The sequence below is a fragment of the Scyliorhinus canicula genome, chromosome 26 (assembly GCF_902713615.1).
Source record: "Scyliorhinus canicula chromosome 26, sScyCan1.1, whole genome shotgun sequence".
Classification (NCBI taxonomy): domain Eukaryota; kingdom Metazoa; phylum Chordata; class Chondrichthyes; order Carcharhiniformes; family Scyliorhinidae; genus Scyliorhinus; species Scyliorhinus canicula.
In genome coordinates this window covers 19,292,255-19,318,670 of record NC_052171.1, presented here as the reverse complement: position 1 = coordinate 19,318,670, position 26,416 = coordinate 19,292,255, and the positions used below count along the sequence as shown (strand labels likewise).

Genomic DNA, 26,416 nt, shown 5'->3' with positions numbered 1-26,416 from the left:
AGCGAGAGACAGACAGAGAGAGACAAACAGACAGAGAGAGAGAGAGAGAGAGAGAGAGAGAGAGAGAGAGAGAGATAATGTTTCCCTCCCCCACAGGTATATTGTGGTGATGTCAATAAAGAAACAGCCAATGTGAGTCATCTTCAAATCAGTGGTTCAGAACATGGCCTGCTTGTGTGAAAGGGAAAGTTTCTACAGGAACACGAGCATTTTTATTAACCCCATCTGTGAGTCAAGGAGCTAAACACCTTTGCCATCCACAATCTGGAACCACCATCCAAAACCTCAGACAGGAATGTTCTATTCCCCAGCCAGGAGCCATTGCTTCATGCAAGCATTCTGCAGTTGTTCTGATCTCAAAAACAGCAACAGACCCTTCCTACCTGAGTTGTTACATTTCCATTTCTCCAGGGACAGGATTGCTCGCGCTGGAGCGAGGAAGGCGAAGGCGCTGGCCTGAAACAAGGGTAACCTGAGAAACACAAAGGACAAATCAGACAGGGTACACCAGGCTGGAAAGATCCTCTCCCCCCCCACCACTCAGCCCCAACCGAACTCCGTCAGAGACCGTGACCTGGGCCGCGGAGGAAATGGGACTGGGATCGAAATCACCAGCTACCAAAGCTTCATCCCCCCCCCCCCCCCCCCCCACCCCCAACCACACCAACCCCCCCCCCCCCCCCCCCCCGCAATGGTCACAACATCACCTCCGTCAGGTGGGAAAACTAAAACTGTATAATCAGTCTGGACAGGAGCTCCCAGAGCAAATGATGCCCCAGAACGGGGCGGTTGCGTTCATATAGAACAGTATAGCACAGAACAGGCCCTTCAGCCCTCAATGTTGTGCCGAGCCATGATCACCCTACTCAAACCCACGTATCCACCCTATACCCGTAACCCAACAACCCCCCCCCCTTAACCTTACTTTTATTAGGACACTACGGGCAATTTAGCATGGCCAATCCACCTAACCCGCACATCTTTGGACTGTGGGAGGAAACCGGAGCACCCGGAGGAAACCCACGCACACAGGGGGAGGACGTGCAGACTCCACACAGACAGTGACCCAGCCGGGAATCGAACCTGGGACCCTGGAGCTGTGAAGCATTTATGCTAACCACCATGCTACCGTGCTGCCCCAATTGCGTTGACTCAATTTTCAGTCAAAGGAAACTGACCCAGGGGCAGGTCCCGGAATCGACTCCACGTTCAGGACAATGGTTCAAGTTTAATAAGCTGCTTACAATTCGGCGTGGGGCAGGGAATCGGGGATAATGACCAGGATTGACAAGGAAATTCCACTTGCTGCGTGATTGGAGTTGTCAGAATCTCAGAGAGTTCCGGCAAACTCCCTTGGGCTTCCGTGAAAGATTTTAACGAAGCTACAAGGAGGAATGGCAACTGAAGGCCACCGTCTGAAGACCCAGAGGCGGCGTCAGGAAATGGTGCTGTTTTAGGTTGCTGTTTGATTAGATTTTTGCTCACACAGTCCCGGCCTGGACCTGCTACTGGAAAGGGCGGCGTGGGAGCAGCCTCGACTGTGACTTGCCGAGCGCTCGGGTAAACACCAGAGAGGGAAAAAAAAAGCAGATGTGTGGGCAGCAGAGTGCGAAGAGGAGCAAGGTCCATGTAATTCCCTGAGCCAGCACAGAAGACCAGTGAGCCGAATACTCTGCCTCTCTGTGTGTCACCCATCCCAAGCATTGCCAGGAATCCCAGGCCCAGCTCACCTCGTTCCCTCCTACAGTGCACCCCAGACCTCTACTGCGCTCCAACATGACAAGGAGCGAGATATCTGCCCACTGAGGTTGACCTCTCTCCCTGCTGACCACCCCCCCCCCCCCCCTCCTCCTGAAGAACAGATCCTATCCCTGCATCTTTCCAGCCAAAATACTGACCTTCTCTTCCCCGGGTGTCACTTAAAAAAAAAAAGAGTTCTTTGTCTAATTTCAAGCACCTCTTCCTTTGCCGTGTGTTTAGAACTTTTCGTACATATCAGTATCCACATTTCAACGGTCTTAATTTTCTTCCATAGATCATCTCGCTCCCCGAGATGTACAGGAATCCAGATGAAAACATTGCAAGCAATTTCTACACGCTAACGTAACATCTTAGGAATTTTATCCTGCTCCGTTTTTCTCTCGTTAACATATCCTTCACAAAATTACTTCTGGCCTATCTCTACCTTCTTCTGACTCCGAAAACACATCCACATTCTTGTTTTCATTTATCCTAAAAGAATAAAGAGACAAACTTATCCCCTTGTCCCAGTGTGACACCAAGCACTTCAATCCCAATCTTCTAATCACCACTTATTCTTTCTCGTGTTCACACTCCACAAGCTGGTGGGTTTTACTTCATCAATGAGACGTTTTTAGGGTCTCCTCTGATCCTGCGGGTAACCCCGTCGCCAGCGGTTTGTCACGTTCTTCCCTCCAATACGCACGCTTGGAAGGGCATCCGATTGTCGGGACATTTGTTCTGCTGGCAGACTGGCTCATTTTGCAGAGTCGATAGCCTCGCCGCTCTCCCCTTGGAGCATGTCCCATCTTCAACCCGTTAGTCCGCTACTCACTACTTAGTCCCAGTCAAGCCCCTGGGTCAATCTCACAGCTTGGCTTCTCCCAACGCCCTGCTTCAAACCAATTCCCTTTTGTCAAATTGTTCCCTCATCGGGTGAAAGAGCTGCGCTCAGAAAGCTAATGGTTCCAAAGAAACCGGTTGGACTTCACCCTGGTGTTGTCAGACTTCTTGCTGTGCCCAGCCCAGTATCTCCACATCATGGCCAAATTGCTGGTCACCTGTCCCAAAAGCTCCGTGTCAAACGACGTGGGACATCCCTGGAAGGCTCCTCATCAGTTTCTCACTCTTGTTGCTATTGTACGGACGTGTAGGGCCAGGGGTGGAAATCAGGGGCCTTGCCACTTCTCCCAGTTTCCGGACCCCAATCCCCGTGCCCCGACCCTCACGGCTTCGACCCTTAACCAAATGAGTGGAGCCAGTTCACATTCAGCTGCCTGAACCATTCTTTGGATTGGAAAGCAGGCCAATTGGATTGACTCGAGTCAAAGACTTGCGCAGCTTAACATTGCTCCACCATCACAACAATACCTGACCTTCCAGAAGGGTCAGCACCTACTCAAGGACAATCAGGAATGGGGAATAAATACCATAAATATAAATGATTTGGAGGAAAATGTAACTGGTCTGATTAGTAAGTTTGCAGACGACACAAAGGTTGGTGGAACTGCAGATAGCGATGAGGACTGTCAGAGGACACAGCAGGATTTAGATCGTTTGGAGACTTGGGCGGAGAGATGGCAGATGGAGTTTAATCCAGACAAATGTGAGGCAATGCATTTTGGAAGGTCTAATGCAGGTCGGGAATATACAGTGAATGGTAGAACCCTCAAGAGTATTGACAGTCAGAGAGATCTAGGTGTACAGGTCCACAGGTCACTGAAAGGGGCAACACAGGTGGAGAAGGTAGTCAAGAAGGCATACGGCACTGTTGATAAGAATTGGCAAGTCATGTTACAGCTGTATCGAACCTTAGTTAGGCCAGTGCTTCTCAAAGTGTGGTACGCGTACCGGTGCCGGTACACGAGCCATCATCTGCCAGTACTTGGAGTGTTTCCAGAAAAGAAAGAGACAGTAATCCTGGATTGGCTTGTTTCGCTCACCGGTCCCTGGCACATTGAAAAAAAAACTGCCGGTACGCCACATCAGATAGTTTGAGATGCACTGAGTTAGGCCACACTTGGAGTATAGTGTTCAATTCTGGTCGCCACACTACCAGAAGGATGTGGAGGCTTTAGAGAGGGTGCAGAAGAGATTTACCAGGATGTTGCCGGGTATAGAGGGCATTAGCTATGAGGAGCGGTTGAATAAACTCGGTTTGTTCTCACTGGAACGACGGAGGTTGAGGGGCGACCTGATCGAGGTCTACAAAATTATAAGGCGCATAGACAGAGTGGATAGTCAGAGGCTTTTCCCAGGGTAGAGGGGTCAATTATAGGGGGCATAGGTTTAAGGTGCGAGGGGCAAGGTTTAGAGGAGATGTACGAGGCAAGTTTTTTTACACAGGGTAATGGGTGCCTGGAACTCGCTGCCGGAGGTGGTGGTGGAAGCAGGGATGATAGTGACGTTTAAGGGGCATCTTGACAAATACATGAATAGGATGGGAATAGAGGGATACGGACCCAGGAAGTGTAGAAGATTTTAGTTTAGACGGGCAGCATGGTCGGCACAGGCTTGGAGGGCAGAAGGGCCTGTTACTGTGCTGTATTTTTCTTTGTTCTTTTGTTGGTGGAGATGTTCCCGTCTCTCGCTGGAATAGAAAACAATGGCTCTGGTTGTTTCTGAAGGGATATGTTCTCTATCTCGTTCCATAAGTGAGTAAATACCTGCATCCTAATGTGCTCTGAAGCAATGTGGTCAGCCCCACGCAGAAGAAGATGGTTCCTATCAGCTGGCTGGTGGCCCACTGATCATAGCCGACACACATGGCATCCACCAACAAGAAAGGCACAGCAATGGTGCCACTGAAACAGGTCAGGTAGTGCTGGGGAAAACAAAAGAACATGGAAGGGTTAGTCAGCACTGAGTCAGCACGTAGCACACAACTCATCACTTTCCATTCATTCACACACCCACCCACACACACACGAAGCAGCATTCATTCTCTGAACGGGATCTCCGGGCCAGCAATGTCCACTGCATTTCTCATGGTTTAACCATTTCTCATCCCACCCCAGTGTTGGCCCTATACACCGAGAGCTTCCAAAACAGACACAGCAATCATTATACAGCCCACGCTGACCTCCTCTGGAAATCCTCATAGCGAGATGGGAGATGGACCTTCAATGTATTATTCTGCTGCCAAGAGGTGGTGCATTTGAACCTGTGCAACTCCACCAAGCCTTGAGGACACAAACATGCCCTTCAGCCCAATAAGTGCATGGCAGTGTTTCTAGTCCAGGTTATACTCCACCCATTCTATCTACCTTTTCTCAGCTGATCTGCCTGACATGTGCATCATGTAGATGTGTAAACATTCTCACGCTGGGAGCCTCCTTGCATTCAACCCCTCAGATGACAGTCCCCTTGGGGATAACAGAGGGCAATCCTTGCAAGTCACCCTCTCGGAATCAAGATTAGAAAACGGAAGGGCAGCACGGTGGCGCAGTGGTTAGCACTGCGGCCTCACAGCGCCGAGGTCCCAGGTTCGATCCCGGCTCTGGGTCACTGTCCGTGTGGAGTTTGCACATTCTCCCCGTGTCTGCGTGGGTTTCGCCCCCACAACCCAAAGATGTGCAGGGCAGCCAGGAAGGACCTAAAGGGAGAGTTAAGAAGAGCGAGGAGAGGACACGAAAAGTCGTTGGCGGATAGGATCAAGGAAAACCCTAAGGCTTTCTATAGGTATATCAGGAACAAAAGAATGACTCGAGTAAGATTAGGGCCAATCAAGGATAGTAGTGGAAAGTTGTGTGTGGAATCAGAGGAGATAGGGGAAGCATTAAATGGATATTTTCGTCAGTGTTTACACTGGAGAAAGACAATGTTGTCGAGGAGAACACTCAGGTTCAGTCGACCAGGCTAGATGGAATTGAGGTTCACAAGGAGGAGGTGTTAGCAATTTTAGAAAATGTCAAAATAGACAAGTCCCATGGGCCAGATGGGATTTATCCTAGGATTCTCTGGGAAGCCAGGGAGGAGATTGCTGAGCCTTTGTCCTTGATCTTTATGTCGTCTTTGTCGACAGGAATAGTGCCGGAAGACTGGAGGATAGCAAATGTTGTCCCCTTGTTCAAGAAGGGGAGTAGAGACAACCCTGGTAATTATAGACCTGTGAGCCTTACTTCGGTTGTGGGTAAAATGTTGGAAAAGGTTATAAGAGATAGGGTTTATAATCATCTTGAAAAGAACAAGTTGATTAGCGATACTCAACACGGTTTTGTGAAGGGTAGGTCATGTCTCACAAACCTTATTGAGTTTTTTGAGAAGGTGACCAAACAGGTGGATCAGGGTAAAGCTGTTGATGTGGTGTATATGGATTTCAGTAAGGCGTTTGATAAGGTTCCCCACGGTAGGCTATTGCAGAAAATAAGGAAGTATGGAATTGAAGGTGATTTAGCGGTTTGGATCAGTAATTGGCTAGCTGAAAGAAGACAGAGGGTGGTGGTTGATGGCAAATGTTCATCCTGGAGTTCAGTTACTAGTGGTGTACCGCAAGGATCTGTTTTGGGGCCACTGCTGTTTGTAATTTTTATAAATGACCTGGAAGAGGGAGTAGAAGGATGGGTTAGTAAATTTGCAGATGACACGAAGGTCGGTGGAGTTGTGGATAGTGCTGAAGGATGTTATAGGATACAGAGGGACATAGATAAGCTGCAGAGCTGGGCTGAGAGGTGGCAGATGGAGTTTAATGCGGAAAAGTGTGAGGTGGTTCACTTCGGAAGGAGTAACAGGAATGCAGAGTACTGGGCTAATGGCAAGATTCTTGGTAGTGTAGATGAACAGAGAGATCTCGGCATCCAGGTACATAAATCCCTGAAAGTTGCCACCCAGGTTAATAGGGCTGTTAAGAAGGCATATGGTGTGCTAGCCTTTATAAGCAGGGGGATTGAGTTTCGGAACCACAAGGTCATGCTGCAGCTGTACATAACTCTGGTGCGGCCACACCTGGAGTACTGCGTGCAGTTCTGGTCACCACATTATAGGAAGGATGTGGAAGCTTTGGAAAGGGTTCAGAGGAGATTTACTAGGATGTTGCCTGGTATGGAGGGAAGGTCTTACGAGGAAAGGCTCAGGGAATTGAGGTTGTTTTCGTTAGAGAGGAGAAGGCTGAGAGGTGACTTAATAGAGACATATAAGATAGTCAGAGGGTTAGATAGGGTGGACAGTGAGAGTCTTTTTCCTCGGATGGTGATGACCAACACGAGGGGACATAGCTTTAAATTGAGGGGTGAGAGATATAGGACAGATGTCAGAGGCAGTTTCTTTACTCAGAGAGTAGTAGGGGTGTGGAACGCCCTGCCTGCAATAGTAGTAGACTCGCCAACTTTAAGGGCATTTAAGTGGTCACTGGATAGACATATGGATGAAAATGGAATAGTGTAGGTCAGATAGGCTTCAGATGGTTTCACAGGTCGGCGCAACATCGAGGGCCGAAGGGCCCGTACTGCGCTGTAGTGTTCTATGTTCTATGTTCTAGGTGGATTGGCCGCGCTAAATTGCCCCTTCATTGGAAAAAATTAATTGGGTAATCTAAATTTATTTTAAAAGATTAGAAAAGGGCTGAAATAAAGAGGTTCTGGAAACTGCGAGTGTGCCCAGGGACAGCACGGTTTTAAAAAATCTGACCAACATCGCTGATCCTCTTATTTTTATATTCTCCAGTGGCTCTGTGCTTATGTCATTGCCTCTGTGATTTGATTACATCAGCAGCGTTTCCAGGTTACACATTGAACCAGACTGATACAGCAAACTTGTTAATGATAAACAGGGCCAGTATGAAGCTTGGCCACTTTCCGTCATCCTTCACAATCCATCATTTCAGCATGACTGCCTTTCTGCTCAGTCAAGATGGCTTCTTCCTGCTCAGGTTCGGGTTTTGCTGTCTGGAGTCCTGCTCGGCAGCGAGACCACCTTAAACAGTCCAGTCTGGAACCCGCTCCCTACCTCCACCCTCATTCCATCGGCGAGGGAGGGGGGTGGGTCAGTGGCGTCGTGGTGTTATCGACTAGGAATGCAGAGGCTCCAGGGTAATTGCTCTGGGGAACTGGGGTTCAAATCCCACCCTGGCAAATGGTGAAGTTGGAATTCACTAAAATCTGGAATGAAAAGTCTGAAGGTGACCACAAAAACCCATTTGCTTCATTAATGTCCCTTCAGGGAAGGGAAATCTGCCGTCCTTACCCAGTCTGGCCTACACGTGACTCCAGACCTCCAGCAATGTGGCTGACTCTGATCTGCCCCTCCTCTGAAATCACCACACAAGCCACTCAGGGGCAGCAGGGTAGCATGGTGGTTAGCATCAATGCTTCACAGCTCCAGGGTCCCAGGTTCGATTCCCGGCTGGGTCACTGTCTGTGCGGAGTCTGCACGTCCTCCCCCTGTGTGCGTGGGTTTCCTCCGGGTGCTCCGGTTTCCTCCCACAGTCCAAAGATGTGCGGGTTAGGTGGATTGGCCATGCTAAATTGCCCTTGGTGTCCTAATAAAAAGTAAGGTTAAGGGGGGGGGGTTGTTGGGTTACGGGTATAGGGTGGATACGTGGGTTTGAGTAGGGTGATCATGGCTCGGCACAACATTGAGGGCCGAAGGGCCTGTTCTGTGCTGTTCTATGTTCTATCAGTTCAAGGGCAATTAGGGATGGACAATAAATGCCGGCCCAGCCCAGTGACGCCCACAACCCCCCCCCCCCCCCCCCCCCCCACCGAATACATTTTTCAAAACGCACTTTGATTTGTCCATGACCATTTCTCTCAGCACTTTTGAACAATATTCTCTGGTTGCCATCTCCCAATGAACGAGGAGCATGTTGGTGTTCTGTGACCTTCTTATCACTATGGTTGCAGGTCCTTCTTGGGGGACCCATGGAAGCAACCAGGGTGGGCTGCGTACTGAACCAATCAACCGTCTTCTCTGCTCGCTTCCCATCCCTGCCCCCTCCCCCTGAAGGGAGCTGAGTCATTGTGACACGCCCTTCCAAGCTGCATTCTGCCACGACTGAGCCTGGAAGGCTCACCTCACGGCAGCTCTCGCACATCGAACTGGAAGGTCGGGGCTGGTTTAGCACACTGGGCTAAATCGCCGGCTTTTAAAGCAGGCCCAGGCAGGCCAGCAGCACGGTTCGATTCCCGCACCAGCCTCCCCGAACAGACGCGGGAATGTGGCGACTAGGGGCTTTTCACAGTAACTTCATTGAAGCCCACTCGTGACAATAAGCGATTTTCATTCATTTTCAATCTACAACCCGTTTTACAGCCCCTCACAACCCCCCCCCCCCCCCCCCCCATCCCCACACCACCTGACCCCTCCTGCTGTTAACCAACTATCAGAACACGGAAGGAGTCACAGCGGAGCTTGACGCTATCCACACACACCCAGGCCCTCAGGTCGAATTTGTTCATTCGTGTTCAGAAATAGATGGTCTCAGATACAGACTCTTTGTTACTCCGCCCCCCCCCCCCCCCCAGCCACCCACGCACAGGGACCGAATCTCCAACCTTCCTGGTGCAATGGGTGCGGCGAACTTTACTCTGGGGGCGACAGTGCTGTTCAGCGACCCCAGTCTCACGTCAATCCCCCCCCCCCCCCCCCCCCCGCACACGGCGGGACTGTGCAGGGGATTTCTCCTGGACAAACCTGCAATCCCAGGAAGATGCAGAGGTACCAGGGCGGGACATCTTCGATGGTGTAAATCATGTCCATCCTCTGGGGGTCGGCGGCGTCGCTGCTCTCCGAGACGCCGGACAAAGAGGACTGGGGAGAAAGAAAACGCAACATCACAGACAAGTACTCAAGTGCCCTTGGGGGGGGGGGGGGGGGGGGTCATGCCAGCTGGAGGGTGCAGAGCTCCAGCTTTCTCCCCCCCCCCCAGCCAAAATACACACCCCCATGGTCTCCGAGCGCTGACAGAAAAAGGTGATTTTTTTGGCCTGTTTCCATGACAACATGGTTCCTGAAGCTGCAGATGATAGGGGAGACATTTGAATCTCATATACAAAGAGTTTTCGGTTACAGGATTTGTCATGCTTCCACTAAACCGTGACCCCAGGCAAAGTGCCAAAGCTTTATCCGCACGCAGCTTCAACAGGGAACATAATCGAGAGACTAGCTTTAGACCTGCACGCGAATCATTCAGAGGGCAACAAAGGCCCGAAACGTCATTAATCTTTCCCCTCTCTCTCTTCTCCCAGTCAAATCGAGCTGACAATGTTTGCCAGGCAACTGGCTAATGTTTGAGCTCAAACAATAGGATGGGAGCCTGCTTCGGCCCAGGAAGGGTAAGGGCACCGACTACCTCTCAATAACCAGGGAAACAGCTCTGACCATTGTTCTGTGTTATTTCAAAAGGCCCTGTATTTTCCTGAGAAAATGGGACATCATCAGATACAAACTAGAGGTGTGTGCGTGCGTGTGCGTGTCTGTCTGTGTGGTGGTTGGGCTGGGCATTCTACATGGTTCTCAACGCAGGCAACTCTTCTATCCACTGAATCATCAAAGTTCCACCTCTTCACCCCAGGCAGTGAGTGACGTAACCACAGGGCCTCAAAAGGAACCACTACATCGCTGACAAGCAACTGATTGAAGAAAAGGTGAAAGAGGAGGAGGACATGAACGAAGAGCCCGCTAGAGTCTCGATCCGATCGTTCCTTCAAGAGGCGAATGGGGTCAGTTAACACGAAAGCAAACAGCCAGTGACACATGGAGGTGGATGGGTCAAGGGAGCTGTGGGACAGCGCAGCACGTCGCTGGCTTCGTGCGAATCCCACTGTATCTCAATGCAGAGCTTCCTGGACAGGGCGGGAAGATGGGATTGGGTTGGAAGGGAAAGTTAGCACAGGAACCATGGGCTGAATGGCCCAGCTTCAATTTTGGAACCGCTCTGCTTCACCGTGACGTTGCGGAGTGGGGCCATCTCACTCGAGGAAGAAATTACTCTGCTCGATCCACTCAGAAAGCTGTGGACACGCCACTATTTCCGAGGAACAGGAATCGAGCATTGCATCTGACGGTTCCTCTTCTTAGTGAACATCTCGACAACACAGGGACGGTTCACTCAAACCTCCCCATGATTCATCCCAATGACCATGTGGTGGCCAACCCTCCTCACCTCTCTCAATCCCAAAACTAAAAGTCTATCTTTCTCTCGGTCCCCGTCTAAAATGGGCACAGGTGCCATGCACAGTGACCAGCCTCGCTGCAGTGGTCGGCGACCTTGTGGCGAGCCAGCGTCCCAGGAACAGAAGTCTGACTCTTACCTTGTCTGCCACACTGTTCTGTTTGGTGTACACAGCCATTAGCTCAGTGATCTCGGTGTCCTGCTCCCCACTGACTGGAGCAGCTCCATTCAACACCACCTAGGAACCAACAAGAGGGACACGGTCAGGGCGATCCACACGCCTGCAGGTTAGTAAACCGTGATTGGCTGCACCGTCATCTACACTCACCCTCCACTCTCACATCAAAGCTCACTCCAGGGAGCAAGACGGCAGGTTGAGAGTCATTGCGGCATGCAAGGAGGCCATTCAGCCACCAGGTCCCTGCTAGACCAATACGACCTGCAGCACATGAATGAAGCTCAGAAATGCTTCAAACAGGAGGTGACTGCACATTTGCAAACAGGCCCCAAACACGTCTGCTTCGCCCTCCAAAATTATCTGTCTCTGGGCTACCAGAGAGGCAAAGGCCAAGACTTGGGCCTCTCTCTCTCGTTCTCGTGTCCCCCCCCCCCCCCCCGGGTCTTCTGGCACACTAAATAGAATAGAACAGTACAGCACAGAACAGGCCCTTCGGCCCTCAATGTTGTGCCGAGCCATGATCACCCTACTCAAACCCACATATCCACCCCATACCCATAACCCAACAACCCCCCCCTTAACCGTACTTTTTTATTAGGACACTACGGGCAATTTAGCCTGGCCAATCCACCTAACCCGCACATCTTTGGACTGTGGGAGGAAACCGGAGCACCCGGAGGAAACCCACGCACACACGGGGAGGACGTGCAGACTCCGCACAGACAGTGACCCAGCCGGGAATCGAACCTGGGACCCTGGAGCTGTGAAGCATTTATGCTAACCACCATGCTACCCTGCTGCCACTAAAGATTGCCACCTCTGGACTGGGGACCACCTTCACCTTCAGGGCCTCCGACATAACGTCAGCCAACACCTGCCCCCGAAGATTCGGACATGCCCAAAACAAATGGACATGATTCATGCCCCCCCCCCCCCCCCGCACACACCACCCACTTCATGTCCTCCACCCCTTCAAAAAAGCTGCTCCTCCTGGCCACAGTCAGGTGCACCCTGTGGACCACCTTAAACTGGATCAGGCCAAGCCTCGTGCATGACGAGGATGCATTCACCCTCCTCAGGGCCTCCTCTCACAGCCCAGCCTCCAACTCCGCACGCAACGCCTCCTCCCACTTCACCTCCCAATCCATCAGTTCCTCATAAATTTCCGACACCCTTCCCTTACTCCTCCATCCTGTCCTGCAGCCCCTGAGGTAGCAGGCGAGGGAAGGACGGGAGCTGCCTCCGAACAAAGTCCCTCACCTACACCCTCCTAAAGAAAGCCTTGGAATACAATATCGGGAAGTTCCGGAACACAAACAAGAACCTTGGGAGGACCATCACCATTACACCCAGGCCCATCATTCCTGACAGGCGAGGGGAGGGCAAAGCTTGGATAGATATCCCTGCCGAATCTTCCTCATGGACAGGGCTCGCTCTCCCCAGGCTCCTTCATCCCGGACAGCTCAGCACTGTGGAGAAACCGTTCGTGACGCTGACCCTCCATCGGGGGTCTGCCGGACACCACACATACATACACACAGCTCAATGCCGGTTCCTTCCACAGTGGAAATGCTTCAAAAGCAGTTTACACCACCAATTCAAATCTTGAAACTACCAACAATCTCTGCTCCAGACCACAACCCACAAAAGCCAGATACGTGGGAGATTTTGGAAAAATTAAGTCACGCTACACAGAGCGTCGCTGGCACCAACAGGACACCCGTAACCTGTCCCTATTGGCCTAGGACAAGCTGGTGGGCAGCAGCCTTCTCGAATACAACTCAGTGGCTTGTCGGGCTGTTTCAGGGGGCGGTTCAGTGTCAACAGCATTGCTATGGGGCAGGAATATTCATCGATGTGTGGCTGGGGCCTTGGAGACATCCGTGCAATGGGACTGCTGGTGGAGGCACTCTCACAGAGAGGCTGTGACCACACAGAGGAATCCAAGGCCGGACCACAGCAACCACGTCCACGCTGGTCGACACAGCCCCAGCAGGATGATCCATTCTGACCCCCCCCCCCCCCCCCCCCCCGCCCCGAAACAGTCCCAGTGACCGCCTACCAGGCAGCGGCTGACCCACGGCCCAAACACTGACCGGTCATTGATGGAAATTCCTGACCTGCACCACAGCACAAACCCAGCTTCAGTAAAATAACCATGGTCTTGGGCAATGCTAACCCCGAGTGATCATGTCACAATGACCCTTCTCTGACCCATCTCCATTCCACAACAATGGAGCCGACAATAGGCCGATTTATAGCCACAGCACATTGCATTCTCAAAGCCTCTTCTTCAGAATGAACACCATCATTTCTGGTCTGTTGTATTACGAATTCCGTATTCCCATCACCCCCCCCCCCCCCCCCCCCGAGAACCTTTGATCCCCCCCCCCCAACCCGAATCTATCTGGGGTGATATGGCTGTGAGCAATATTGTAGGTGGCTACCAGCAAATGGCGGTAAAGACTCGCCATGCGGTCTCGAGACAGGGGTCACGTGACAAGGCACTAGAATATAAATGCGGGCACATCCATTGATCAGGGAGTAGTTCCAGAGCAGTACAAGGAAGCTCCATGATAACTTGCGCTGTAACAGTTCGTCATCCTACCACGTGTGATTTAATAAAGACCCTGGTTTGGACAAGCCACGTCGTTTGGTAGATTCCTTGCGAGACGTTGAATACTAAACACAGTACTATCTATCTCCACCTTAAAGGTGCTCAATGACCCGGCCTCTAGCGCCCTCCGAGGGAGGGAGTTCCAAAGCCACACCACCCTCCGAGAGAAACAAATTGTCCTCATCTCTGTCCCCGAGGACAATTGTCCCTCTTACGAGGAAAGGCTCAGGGACTTGAGGTTGTTTTCGTTAGAGAGGAGAAGGCTGAGAGGTGACTTAATAGAGACATATAAGATAGTCAGAGGGTTAGATAGGGTGGACAGTGAGAGTCTCTTTCCTCGGATGGTGATGACCAACACGAGGGGACATAGCTTTAAATTGAGGGGTGAGAGATATAGGACAGATGTCAGAGGCAGTTTCTTTACTCAGAGAGTAGTAGGGGTGTGGAACGCCCTGCCTGCAACAGTAGTAGACTCGCCAACTTTAAGGGTATTTAAGTGGTCACTGGATAGACATATGGATGAAAATGGAATAGTGTAGGTCAGATAGGCTTCAGATGGTTTCACAGGTCGGCGCAACATCGAGGGCCGAAGGGCCCGTACTGCGCTGTAGTGTTCTAATGTTCTAATTGTCCCTGAATTTTAAACCAGTTCCCCCGAGTTTTGGACTTACCCACAGAAGGAAACATCCTTCCCACATCCACCTTGTCCAGACTGTGCAGGATCTTACACACTTCAATCAAGTCACCCCTCACTCTTCTAAACTCCACTGGAAACAGTCCCAATCTTTCCTCCCAGCACAACCTGCTCATTCTGGGTATCAATCCCGTAAACCTCCTCTAAAACGGCCCCAATAAATTTACATCGTCAAATGAGGAAACCCAAACTGCACACTGTCTTCCAGATGTGGTCTCACCAACGTCCTGTACAACTGAAGCATAACATCTTTACCGTAATGTCCAATTCCTGCGGTAATGAAGGGCAGCATTCCATTAGCCTTCTAAATACTTGCTGCACCTGCATACTAACTTTTTGCGGCTCACCCACCAGAACAGCCAGATCCCGCTGCACCTGGGAATTCTGCAGTTCTTCACGCAAGTCACCCTCTGCGTTTTTTATTCTTCTTGCCAAAGTGAAAAAATCCACAATTTCCCACATCATTGCTGCTCCGTCTGTCAGATTTGCGCCCGCTCACTCAGCCTGCCTGCTTACTCCGGGTGTCCGCTCCGCAGCCTGCTTTTCCAACCCGTCTTTGCACCTCCTGGGCCTTCGCTCCCCGCAACCCACGTCACTGGTGTGAATTGTAAAGAATATTGAAGCACAGACGCCTGCGGCACTCCACTCATCACATCCTGCTAGTCACACATAGACCCATTTAAACAGACTGTTTCCTCCCAGGCCAATCTTCCATCCAGGCTATTATCTCACCTCTGCACCGTCAGCTTTCATTTTCTTTTTTTTTTGCAACGACCTGATCAAATGCTTCTGGAACTCAGAGTACAGTATCGTCTGCAGGCTTTGCTCTCTCCACAGTATACTCCTTCAAAGAATTCGAGGTCACTTGGTGGAACTTTATTCCCCCCTCACAAGACCAGGCCAACTCTGCTCCCCTCCCCCCACCCCACCCGAGTCTCCACCTGTAACTCCTCGGTAATCTGATTCCCACACCTTCCTCACGAGAGGCAGACAGCCGCCTCTTGTCTGCCGCCCTCTCTTCCTCGACGGAGGGGGGGGGGCCACATTTGCTACTTTGCAGTCTAATGGAACCTTGCCAGAATCCAGTGAACTTTGGAAAATCAACACCCGCTCGCCTGCTACCTCGTTCGCCACTTCTTCTGGGGGCAGAGGTGGAAGCCCACCAGGAGACGGGGAGGTGTCAGACCACAGCTCCAGCAGCTTGCTCACTGCCACTTCCCCAGTCACTCTGACTTCCCCCAGTTCCCCTGTCCCTCCCACCTCCTGATTCACAGCCACCACTGGAAGGTCTTTCATATTCTATTGCAGAGACACAAGCAAAACATTTTTGTTCATCCGCCATTTGCTTATTATCTACGATGACCTCCCCATTCTCACTCACTGAAGGAACAACATTAACGTTACGCACTCCCTTGCTGTTCCCAAACCTGCAATACTCTTGCTGTTTCTTGCATCCCTAAGTAGTCTCCTCTCGACCTTTACTTCCATTCTCCTCGTTAACCTTTTGAGTAATTCTCTGCCGCTCTTAATATTCTGACCTACTGTTTAACCTGACACTTATCTTTGCGTAATTAGATGTTTTTCCCAAGTTTGATGTTTACCTGAACTTCATTCGTTAACCATGACTCACGCCTTTCAATTTGTTTTTTTTTAAAACTGCGGGAATATACTTATTCCGATAAATCTGAAATATCCGCAATGTCTGCCTCTTATCTCCTAGCCTCGCACCCCTCTTCACATCAGTTAGCTCAGCTGTCACGCTCACATTTAAGCCCATATTTAAGTTTAAATATCTAGTCTCAGACCCACTCTTCTCCCTTTCAAACTGATGTGAGATTCAATCACATCTTGGTCATTTCTGCCTCATGGCTCCTGGCCCCGGGTCACTGTCCGTGTGGAGTTTGCACATTGTCCCCATACCTGAGTGAGTTTCACCCCCCACAACCCAATGATATGCAGGGTACGTGGACTGTCCATGCTATATTGCCCCTCAATTGGAAAAAAACAATTGGCTGCTTGAAATTAAAAAAGTATATACCTTGGTCACTATTACGTAGGGGTGTCTTCAATTGGAGGTCATTAATTAGTCCTGTCACATATTCACAATATTAAGTCTTATATCGAGGGGCATATGGGCAGGGTGTCCTGCAGTCAGCATCACCGGTGAGCATCACAGTGAAGCAGTCGGGAACTGTGTCCTGCAGTCAGCATCACAGTGAAGCAGTCGGGAACCGTGTCCTGCAGTCAGCATCACAGTGAAGCAGTCAGGAACCGTGTCCTGTATTCAGCATCACAGTGAAGCAGTCGGGAACTGTGTCCTGCAGTCAGCATCACAGAGAGACAGCAGTTTCAGGGACTGGAGGAAAGAATGATGAGCACCAGTCCGTCCATGAGAAAGTGGTAGGTTGTGCAGGAGTCAATTCCCGCTCACAAGTCGGTTTTCCATTTAGGAAGTTGGTGACAGGACTCTGGTTCCTGCAGGGAGTGCAGACATAGCCAAGCAGCTTCTGGCTCCACAGGCAGCCTGACTGTGCATTAGGGAATGAAGAAGAAAGCAGGGACGATGGTAATAGGGTGTCGATTAGTTTGGGGAGCAAACAGGCGTTTCTCCGGCCGCAAACGTGACTCCAGGATGGTGTATTGCCTCTCTGGGGCCAGGAATGTCACTGAATGGCATTCAAAAGTAGGAGGCAGATAGGTCATTGGTCCTGGTACACACTGGTACCAACGATATGGGTAGAAAGGACAAAGTCTTGCATCAAGAGTTCAGAGAGTGAGGCAGTAGATTAAAAACCAGGGCCTCAAATGGTTGTAATCTCTCGATTACTCCCCATGCCATCTCCGAGCAAGTACAGAAATAGGAGAATAATAATCTTTATTAGCGTCACAAGTAGGCGTATATTAACATGAGGGCAGATGAGTGTGTAAGGGCTCAAGAGTTGGCGCGGGGGGAGGGTCCAACTAGGGATGGTGCAGTGCTGGCTCAGGTGTTTGAGGTGGCAGTGGGGGAGCATCTTAGTGACAGCGACCACAACACAGTATGATTTAAGTTTGTTACGGAAAAGGAAAAAGATGGTCTGCCAAAAAAAATAAAGGAAACAGTTTTGGATCGGGAGAAGGCAGATTTTGTTTGGATTAAGCGGGATCTGGCCAAAGTGGATTGTGAACAGCTTGTGGGAAAATCTGAGCAGTGGTGAAGTTATTCAGGACTGAATGAGGAAGGATTAGGGAGACTCCCAAGATAGTTTCTCAATAGATTAAGGAGCAGACGGAGGGAAAGAGCAGGGGCCCAATCGGGACAATTTGTGCGTGGAGCTGGAGGACATAGGTGAGCTGTTAACGGAGTGCGGCGATCGTGAGGTTTCACAGCTCCAAGGGGAAAAGGAAGGTGCTCAGATGGGCGAAGGAACTCCGTGATTTTAAGTGTGGATGCCTCGCCATCAGGTTCTATCAGGACATGGGTGCGGAGCTGCCGAAGAGGAGAGCTACATTCAATAGAGCCAAGGCTGCCCTGTGTAAAAGTGGAGTCCAGTTCAGTGTGATCTACTCTGGTCGGCTTAGAGTAACCTGCAAAGGAAAAGGCTATGTATGTGATGCACCTGGAGACATGGACTCTTCTGTTAAAAAAACACGTGTCGAGCATGGTGCCATTGAGTTTCTGCTTCTGTTGACTTGCGGCGTTGGTGGGGTATCATAGAACATAGAACAGTACAGCACAGAACAGGCCCTTCGGCCCTCGATGTTGTGCCGAGCAATGATTACCCCACTTAAACCCACGTAACCCGTATACCCGTAACCCAACAATCCCCCCCATTAACCTTACACTACGGGCAATTTAGCATGGCCAATCCACCTAACCCGCACATCTTTGGACTGTGGGAGGAAACCGGAGCACCCGGAGGAAACCCACGCACACACGGGGAGGACGTGCAGACTCCACACAGACAGTGACCCAGCCGGGAATCGAACCTGGGACCCTGGAGCTGTGAAGCATTGATGCTAACCACCATGCTACCGTGAGGCCCAAAGGATGTTCTTGTCGTCTTATTCTTGTTGGGGGTTGAACGTTCCTCCTTATTTACTCGATTTGGAGTTCAGTTATATGTGGAGTTTGGTTTGTGACGATGATGTACAATTCCCTTTCGCTGCGCAAGGGTATGGAATTCAGATATTCCAGAGGGCCGATACATTAATCTCGGAATTTGTTCGGGCAGTTGAGACACCTCGGATCCAGAGGGCCACTTTGCAGAGAGGCCTCCCGTACTGGGGTGGTTGTCAAGGGCCTTGCCGACGCCCCCCCCCCCCCCACCCCCCCCACCCCCATTCTCTCAGGTAGATATACCAACAGTAGTAGTAGTCGTGGTGTCGTCCCTCGAGATATGGAACGAGCTGAGGTGGCACTTTGGAGAGGGGGGGGGGATGTTGGAATGGTTGGTTTACACCAGTGATGTATGGGAGCTGGCGTCGGGAAGGACGAGAGTGGGTAAGGGACTTGTTCGTAGAGGGGAGGATCGCAAGGAGGAAGTACAGGGGAAGTCCCAGCGGCCGAGCGGGGAGTGAATTCAGGTACATACAGGTCAGGGATTTCGCACGGAAGGCAATCCCCATGCTTACTCAGCTGCCAAAGCAGACGCTGTGGGGGTCAATGTCCAACTCGGGATGAGCTTTGGGGGGGGGGGGGGGGGGGGGGGGGGGGGGGGGGGGGGGGGGGGGGGGGGGGGGGGAAATTGCCAACATTTACGGGTGGTTGTTAGAAACGGAGAAGGAACCAGTGGAGGAGACACAACGGAAATGGGAGGAGAAAGGCAGGACAGAGCGAGTGCCGCGCTCCGGCGTAGGTCAGAGGGAGCGCTGGGATCCAGAGTGGTCACGGGGCCGGTCACAAGTTGGATTCAGAGACAGAGAGAGACAGACAGAGACAGACAGAGACAGACAGAGAGATAGAGAGAGACAGAGAGAGAGAGACAGAGAGAGAGACAGAGAGAGAGACAGAGAGAGAGACAGAGAGAGAGACAGAGAGAGAGACAGAGAGAGAGACAGAGAGAGAGACAGAGAGAGAGACAGAGAGAGAGACAGAGAGAGAGACAGAGAGACAGAGAGACAGAGAGACAGAGAGACAGAGAGAGAGACAGAGAGAGAGAGAGAGACAGAGAGACAGAAGAGAGAGAGAGAGACAGAGAGAGAGAGACAGAGAGAGAGAGACAGAGAGAGAGACAGAGAGAGAGACAGAGAGAGAGACAGAGAGAGAGACAGAGAGAGAGACAGAGAGAGAGACAGAGAGAGAGACAGAGAGAGAGACAGAGAGAGAGACAGAGAGAGAGAGACAGAGAGAGAGACCAGAGAGAGAGACAGAGAGAGAGACAGAGAGAGAGACACAGAGAGAGACAGAGAGAGAGACAGAGAGACAGAGAGAGAGACAGAGAGAGAGACAGAGAGAGAGACACAGAGAGAGAAGAGAGAGAGACAGAGAGAGAGACAGAGAGAGAGACAGAGAGAGAGAGAGAGAGAGAGAGATAGACAGACAGAGAGAGAGACAGAGAGAGAGACAGAGAGAGATACAGAGATAGAGAGACAGAGATAGAGACAGAGAGAGAGACAGAGAGAGAGACAAGAGAGAGACAGAGAGAGAGAGACAGAGAGGCAGAGAGAGAGAGAGAGAGAGAGAGAGAGAGAGAGAGAGAGAGAGAGACACAGAGACACAGAGAGACAGAGAGACAGAGAGACAGAGAGACAGAGAGAGAGAGAGAGAGAGAGAGAGAGAGAGACAGAGACAGAGACAGAGACACACAGAGACACAGAGAGAGAGAGAGAGAGAGAGGACACAGAGAGAGAGAGAGAGAGAGAGACACAGAGAGACACAGAGAGACACAGAGAGACACAGAGAGAGACAGAGAGAGACAGAGAGAGACAGAGAGAGACAGAGAGAGACAGAGAGAGACAGAGAGAGACAGAGAGAGACAGAGAGAGCAGAGAGAGACAGAGAAAGACAGAGAAAGACAGAGAGAGACAGAGAGAGACAGAGAGACAGAGAGACAGAGAGACAGAGAGACAGAGAGAGACAGAGAGAGAGAGACAGAGAGAGAGACAGAGAGAGAGACAGAGAGAGAGAAGAGACAGACAGAGAGAGAGAGACAGAGAGAGAGAGAGACAGAGAGAGAGAGACAGAGAACAGAGACAGAGAGAGATAGAGAGAGAGAGAGAGAGAGAGAGAGAGAGACAGAGAGAGAGAGAGACAGAGATAGAGATAGAACAGGAGAGAGAGATACAGAGAGAGGGATACAGAGAGAGAGACAAGATAGAGAGACAGAGAGAAGAGACCATAGAGAGAGACAGAGAGAGAGACGAGAGACAAAGAGAGAGACAGAGAGAGACAGAGAGAGGACGAGAGAGAGAAAGAGAGAGGAGACAGAGAGATAGACAGAGAGAGAGACAGAAAGAGACAGATAGAGAGACGAGAGAGAGAGACAGAGAGAGAGACAGAGAGAGAGACATAGAGAGAGACAGAAGAGAGACAGAGAGAGAGACAGAGATAGAGAGAGACACAGAGAGAGAGAGAGAGAGCAGAGAGAGAGAGAGAGAGAGAGAGAGAGAGAGACAAGAGAGAGGAGACAGAGAGAGAGAGACAGAGAGAGAGAGACAGGAGAGAGAGAGAGAGCAAGAGAGAGAGAGAGAGAGAGAGAAGAGAGAGAGAGAGAGAGAGAGAGAGAGAGACAGAGAGAGAGACAGAGAGAGAGACAGAGAGAGAGAGTGGTTGCTATAAAAAGAGTCATGGCCAGAAAGCAGGTGCTGAACACACTCTGCTGACTCACCTCTCAATGTGCAGGGGCCTGGTCCTCCCTGCGTTTTTAATCTAAAGGCAGAGAGGGGAGGAAAAGAAGGGGAAACGGGGAGTGAGGGGGGGAGGGCTGTTTTGCACAGATTGGAATCCAGCGGGGAGACACAGCAGTTGAATCCATGTTCTTGCTCCGTATCAGAGTCAGCTTGAACATGCACGATTTTCATCACCTCCGGGTTTCTGTCAACAGCCCACCCTCAGCAAGATGGACGGCGTGTGGAACCTTATCCTTGGAAAAGAACCGTCTTTCGAGAGCACCTGTCGCAAGCATGGGACATCCCAGTCCCACCAAGGTGGGACTAATTGTCGGAAGACTAGGAACTGGTAAGTTGCCCACAGCAAGCTGTCGCAAGGAGCAATGGCATCAAGTGCAATGTGAGTGTTGGAAGAGACATTGTCGAGGTAGCTCGGAATTTGCGCACAATGTTGCTCCAATACACATGTGCCTTGGATCTGTTTAACAGTACACCGTCTGAAAACGCAACTTGCAAACATCCAGCGACGCACGCAAAAACAGAACGTCAGCAAATAGGAAATCACCTGCACGTCTGAGCAGCCGGCAAGAGAGACAAGAGGCCATTCAACCCATCAGCTACATGCTAGCTCTCTGGACAAAAATCCAGTCTGTCTCAGCCCTCTGCTCCCACCCGTGTTGACGCACAAAACCAAGATCGGGTTCTTCAAAGGCCTGTTACCCGAGTGGGAAACTCAAGTTTCATATCAAATATACACAGCCAGTGACACACAAACACTTTGGAATTAATTATTGATGATTGCCATCATAAAATGATCATCACAAAGAGATTCAGACTTGGAGACAAACAAACTGGATGTGACAGGATTGCTGAAGATTCAGGACTTTCCGAAGCAGTCTGCGAATGCAGCAAGACCTGGACAATCTCCAGGCTTTCGCTGACAAGTGGCAAGTTACATTTGCACCACACAAGTGCCAGGCAATGACCATCTCCTACATGAGAGGATCTAACCATCGCCCTTTGACATTCAATGGCGTTACCATCACTGAATCCCCCACAATCAACATCCTGGGGGTTACCATTGATCAGAAACTGAACTGGACTCGTCATATTCATACTGTGGCTACCAGAGCAGGTCAGAGGCTGGGAATCCTAAGGTGAGTAACTCCCCCCCCCCCCCCCTTCCCCCCCCCTCCCCCTCCCCCCCCCCCCCCCCCCCCCCAAAGCCTGTCCACCATCTACAAGGCACAAGTCAGGAGTGTGAGGGAATACTCTCCACTTGCCTGGATGAGCGCGGCTCCAACAACACTCAAGAAGCTCGACACCATCCAGGACAAAGCAGCCCCGCTTGATTGCTCCCCCTTCCACAAACATTCACTCCCTCCACCACCGACGCACAGTGACAGCCGTGTGTACCATCTACAAGATGCACTGCAGCAACTCACCAAGGCTCCTTAGGCAGCACCTTCCAAACCCACACCCACTACCATCTAGAAGGACAAGGGCAGCAGCTACCTGGGAACCCCACCATCAGGAGGTTCCCCTCCGAGTCACTCCCCACCCTGACTTGGAAATATATCGGCCGTTCCTTCACTGTCGCTGGGGCAACATCCTGGAACTCCCTCCCTAACAGCACAGTGGGTGTACCTACACCTCGGGGACTGCAGCGGGTTCAAGAAATCAGCTCACCCACCACCTTCTGAAGGGCAACTCGGGATGGGCAATAAATGCCGGCCCAGCCAGCAACGCCAGCATGCAGTTTATTATTCTTTTACACCCCTACTTGTAGAATCGTAGGAATAAGGAATACGGTTCCGAAAAAGGTGAAAAGTCCAGGAGGCGATGAAAGTAGAAGTTCTACTGACCTGGAGGCTCCTCGGGATTCGTTGGTGGGGAATACGGCAGAGGCAGCCTCTGAGACTCCGACCGCGATGTTCACTGACACCGTGGCGGCAGATTTGAACAAACACTGGCGTGTTGCGTCGGAGGACCTCTGCAAATCGCTGGAAGAGGCCTTGGCTCCCGTTCGTTTGGTGTTGGGAGAAGATGGATGAAACGGCAGAAGTGCGTGGTGACACGATACAAGGCATGGATCTGGCATGTGAGGAATAGCGACCAGATCTCCCCTCTGGAAGCGGAGATGTCTCTGATGGTCGATGCGAAGAAAGTGCTGGGGGAGGGGGGGGGCCAAAGCGAATGATCTGGAGAATTGTTTTGGGACTCAAAAGATGCGAATTACGGGGTTGTCATCGGGGACGCAAGGTGCAACTCCCACCGGGTGTTTTGCAGAGTTGTTTGGGAAGATGGTGGGGGTGGATGGTCGCACATCCCTTCCCGAGTTCCAGCCCACCGAACATTTCGACAGAAACCCCGTCCCGATTAACCACCGCGAGCAGTAATCGTGAAGCTTGGCCCCTTCCGAGAAAAAGAGTACGGCAGAGGAGCATCGCGACTACAAATGTGAACACCACGACATCAGGATGCATGGCAGCACGGCGGCGCAGTGGCTAGCACTGATGCCTCACGGCGGCGAGGACCCGGCCCTGGGTCACTGTCCGTGTGGAGTTTGCACATTCTCCCCGTGGCTGAGTGGGTCTCACCCCCCCCCCCCTCCCCCCCTGCCCCCACAACCCAGGCGAGGTGGGATTGGCCACGCTAAAAATTGCCCCTTCATTGGAAAAGAAGATTGGGTGCTCTGCCTTTATTTTCACAGAAAGGATGCGAGAGTGGAACCCGCAATGAAGTTGGCAACGTTCAACAAGGTCAAAGCTTGCACAAGAGCGGAATCTGGTTTTGGGTTTGGTGCAGCTAAGAGTGACTTCCGAGGGAAAAGACTGCTTTTATAAACGTGCCCGAGGCAGATTCTGATGTAAAGAAGCATGGGCTGGACACGGGATGACTGAGGTTTTTGAATATTGGGGATGGGCATGTTGATATGTGGAGCTGTTGTGGTTCCTTGTTCATCGTTTGTGTGGGGCGTTTATTTTGATGTGGGCCTCTGCCCTATTTATTCCAAATGTTGTGAAAATATATCGCTCCCTGTTGGGAGTGCTATGGTTTGAGTGCTTATGACTTAACTTTTCCTTGTCAGCATTTGCCTGTCTGGGTGGGAGCCATCCGGCCAGGCAAGGAGTTAGCTTCTGGGAGTGACTGGAGCTGGTTATATTTGCTCGGTTTTGGATGGGGGGGGGGGGGGAGGGGGGGGGGGGGGGGGATGGATCGATCCAGGCCCAAATCTGTCACTCCCATCAAGCATGGTCAAGGTGTTGTTGGTTTTCATGGTTTCATGGCACAGATGGGGAGGAGGGAGGGTTAGGGTGGCGCTGTTTGCGCCTGGGTGATGAAGGTGTCTCCTTGGTCTCCCATGTTCGTCAGGTGCCCTCGTGCATCAATTCTTTCTGTTGTGGAGACGAATCTGCACGATTTGGTGGAGGGGGGTCAGGTTATTCGGCGACGGTGATTTCAGACCATGCCCCACATTTTATGTGAGCTGACACTGGGGTCAGGTCCCTCCCAAGCGTCCGCCATGGAGAATGATTACGGCAATATTAGCGGGCGAAAGGTTCTGTGAACACAGGTCCACCGCCATTGGGGAATATATGAAATTCAATAAAAGTGGGTCTCACTCACCTTCTACGCTGTGGGAACCCGGGTGGTGGGTATTGAAAGGAGGAGGGGGGGGGGGATAATTTCCTATAAAGTATCATAACATCATACAAATGACTGGGCAGGAGACCGATCGGCCCATCAAGTCTGCACCGGCCCTTGAAAGAGCACCCTACCTAAGCCCACACCCCCACCCTATCCCCGTAAACCAATAACCCCTCCTAACCTTTTTGGACACGAAAGGTTATTTATTGGCATGGCCAATCCACCCAACCTGCACGTCTTTGGACTGTGGGAGGAAACCGGAGCACCCGGAGGAAACCCACGCACACACGCGGAGAAGGTGCAGACTCCGCACAGACAGTGACCCAAGCCGGGAATCGAACCTGGAACCCTGGAGCTGTGAAGCAACTGTGCTACCGCCTCACCAGCTGAGACGGCAGGCGGCCGCACGGGAGATTGTGCCAGGTACGGGACCCGAATGGCAGCCTGGTTTCCGCCCCACCTCAGGTCAATGTGGCTTTTGAAAACATTTTATCAGGAACTCTGTAGATCGGAGCCTCTGGCGGAGAGTTCGGCTGTGGCAGATTGATCAGATGGCTTATCCATCCCAGTGGCGGAGAGGGAGAGGTGGGAGGAGTTGGAATCCCCATTGGGCCTAGAGGAAATGAGCAAATGCATTGGGTTGATGCAGTCGGGTAAAGCCCCTGGCCCCGATGGCTTCCGCATTCAGTTGTCCGAGGGGTTTACGGAACGATCGTTCCCTTTCAGTTTAGGTATGTTGAACGACTCCCTGATCCGGGGTTTGTTACACTTATGCAGGCCCCTATTTCCCCGATCCTTAAGAAAGTCAAGGACCCAACAGATTGAGGGTTGTACTGAACTATTTCGCTTTCAAGTGCAGATGCCAAGTTACTTACAGAATTGATGGCACTGCGGTTGGAGCCCTGCCTCCCAGGGGTAATGTCAGAAGATCAGAAAGGCTTCGTCAAGGGTCACGACTGTTGGCCAGCGTACATGGTCTATTAAACGTTGTCCTCTGAACCAGAGGTGATTGTTCGATTGGGTGGAGTGGGGATTCCTCTTCAGGATTCTGGGAAGGTTTGGATTTGGATAAAAGTTTGTACCCTGGATTTGTTGACTGCTTCGGGCCCCCACTGCGAGTGTTCAGGGAGATGGTTTGAATTCAGGCCCCATTCCGCTGAATAGGGGAACGAGGCCGGGATGTCTATTGTCTCCGCCTCTATTTACTCTGGCAGTAGAACCGCTGGCCATAGCGCTTCGATCCTTCAGTAAGTGGAGGGGAGCAAATCAGGGAGGGATGGAGCATATACGGATGATCTGCTTCTTTATATTACGGACCCCGTATCCACTGTGGAAGAGATAATGAAGCTGCATGGGAACAATGACTCCTTCTCTGGGTGTAAGTAGAAATTGGTTAAGAGCGACTGGGTGGGTGAGTGATCGGCAGAACTTGCCATTGGCGGATCGGAGGGCTTGGGGGGGGGGGGGGGGGGGGGGTTATTTTCGAGATGAAGGCTGTTTATTGCCTGCTTTAAGGAATGGTAAAACAGCAGCTGAGGGAGGAGGTTGGGGTTGTTGTTTTTACTTTATTGTGAGGGGCGGGGCTCTTGTCTATCAGTTGATTGGGGTGGGACAGGG

General features: G+C 51.3%; 1 protein-coding gene across 2 annotated transcripts; it reads right to left on the bottom strand.

Annotated features, from left to right (window-relative positions):
* Positions 1–278: 278 nt before the first annotated feature.
* Positions 279–14,924, bottom strand: LOC119957475 (solute carrier family 23 member 2-like). 2 transcript variants are annotated; one of them, XM_038785565.1, is made up of 6 exons: positions 14,847–14,924; positions 14,690–14,814; positions 10,989–11,087; positions 9,370–9,486; positions 4,407–4,564; positions 279–472 (listed from the first exon to the last, which is right to left on the bottom strand). In XM_038785565.1, exons 2-6 carry the CDS (start codon positions 14,801–14,803, stop codon positions 301–303), a joined length of 660 nt encoding a protein of 219 aa, XP_038641493.1. In that variant the 5' UTR covers positions 14,804–14,814; positions 14,847–14,924; the 3' UTR covers positions 279–300. The 2 variants fall into 2 exon arrangements, with proteins under 2 accessions (XP_038641493.1, XP_038641494.1); XM_038785566.1 differs by lacking the exons at positions 14,690–14,814; positions 14,847–14,924 and adding an exon at positions 14,316–14,357 and having other exon boundaries at positions 286–472.
* Positions 14,925–26,416: the final 11,492 nt, after the last annotated feature.

Bases quoted from the DNA above. Each gene is read 5' to 3' on its own strand.
- LOC119957475 (XM_038785565.1), bottom strand. From the start codon at position 14,803: ATGATGTGGGAAATTGTGGATTTTTTCACTTTGGCAAGAAGAATAAAA. The intron at 11,088-14,689 runs GTGGGTGAGCCG...GTTGGTTCCTAG, and splicing joins AGCGGGATCTGGCTGTTCTG to GTGGTGTTGAATGGAGCTGC. The intron at 473-4,406 runs GTATTTACTCAC...TGTGTTTCTCAG, and splicing joins CAGAGCACATTAGGATGCAG to GTTACCCTTGTTTCAGGCCA.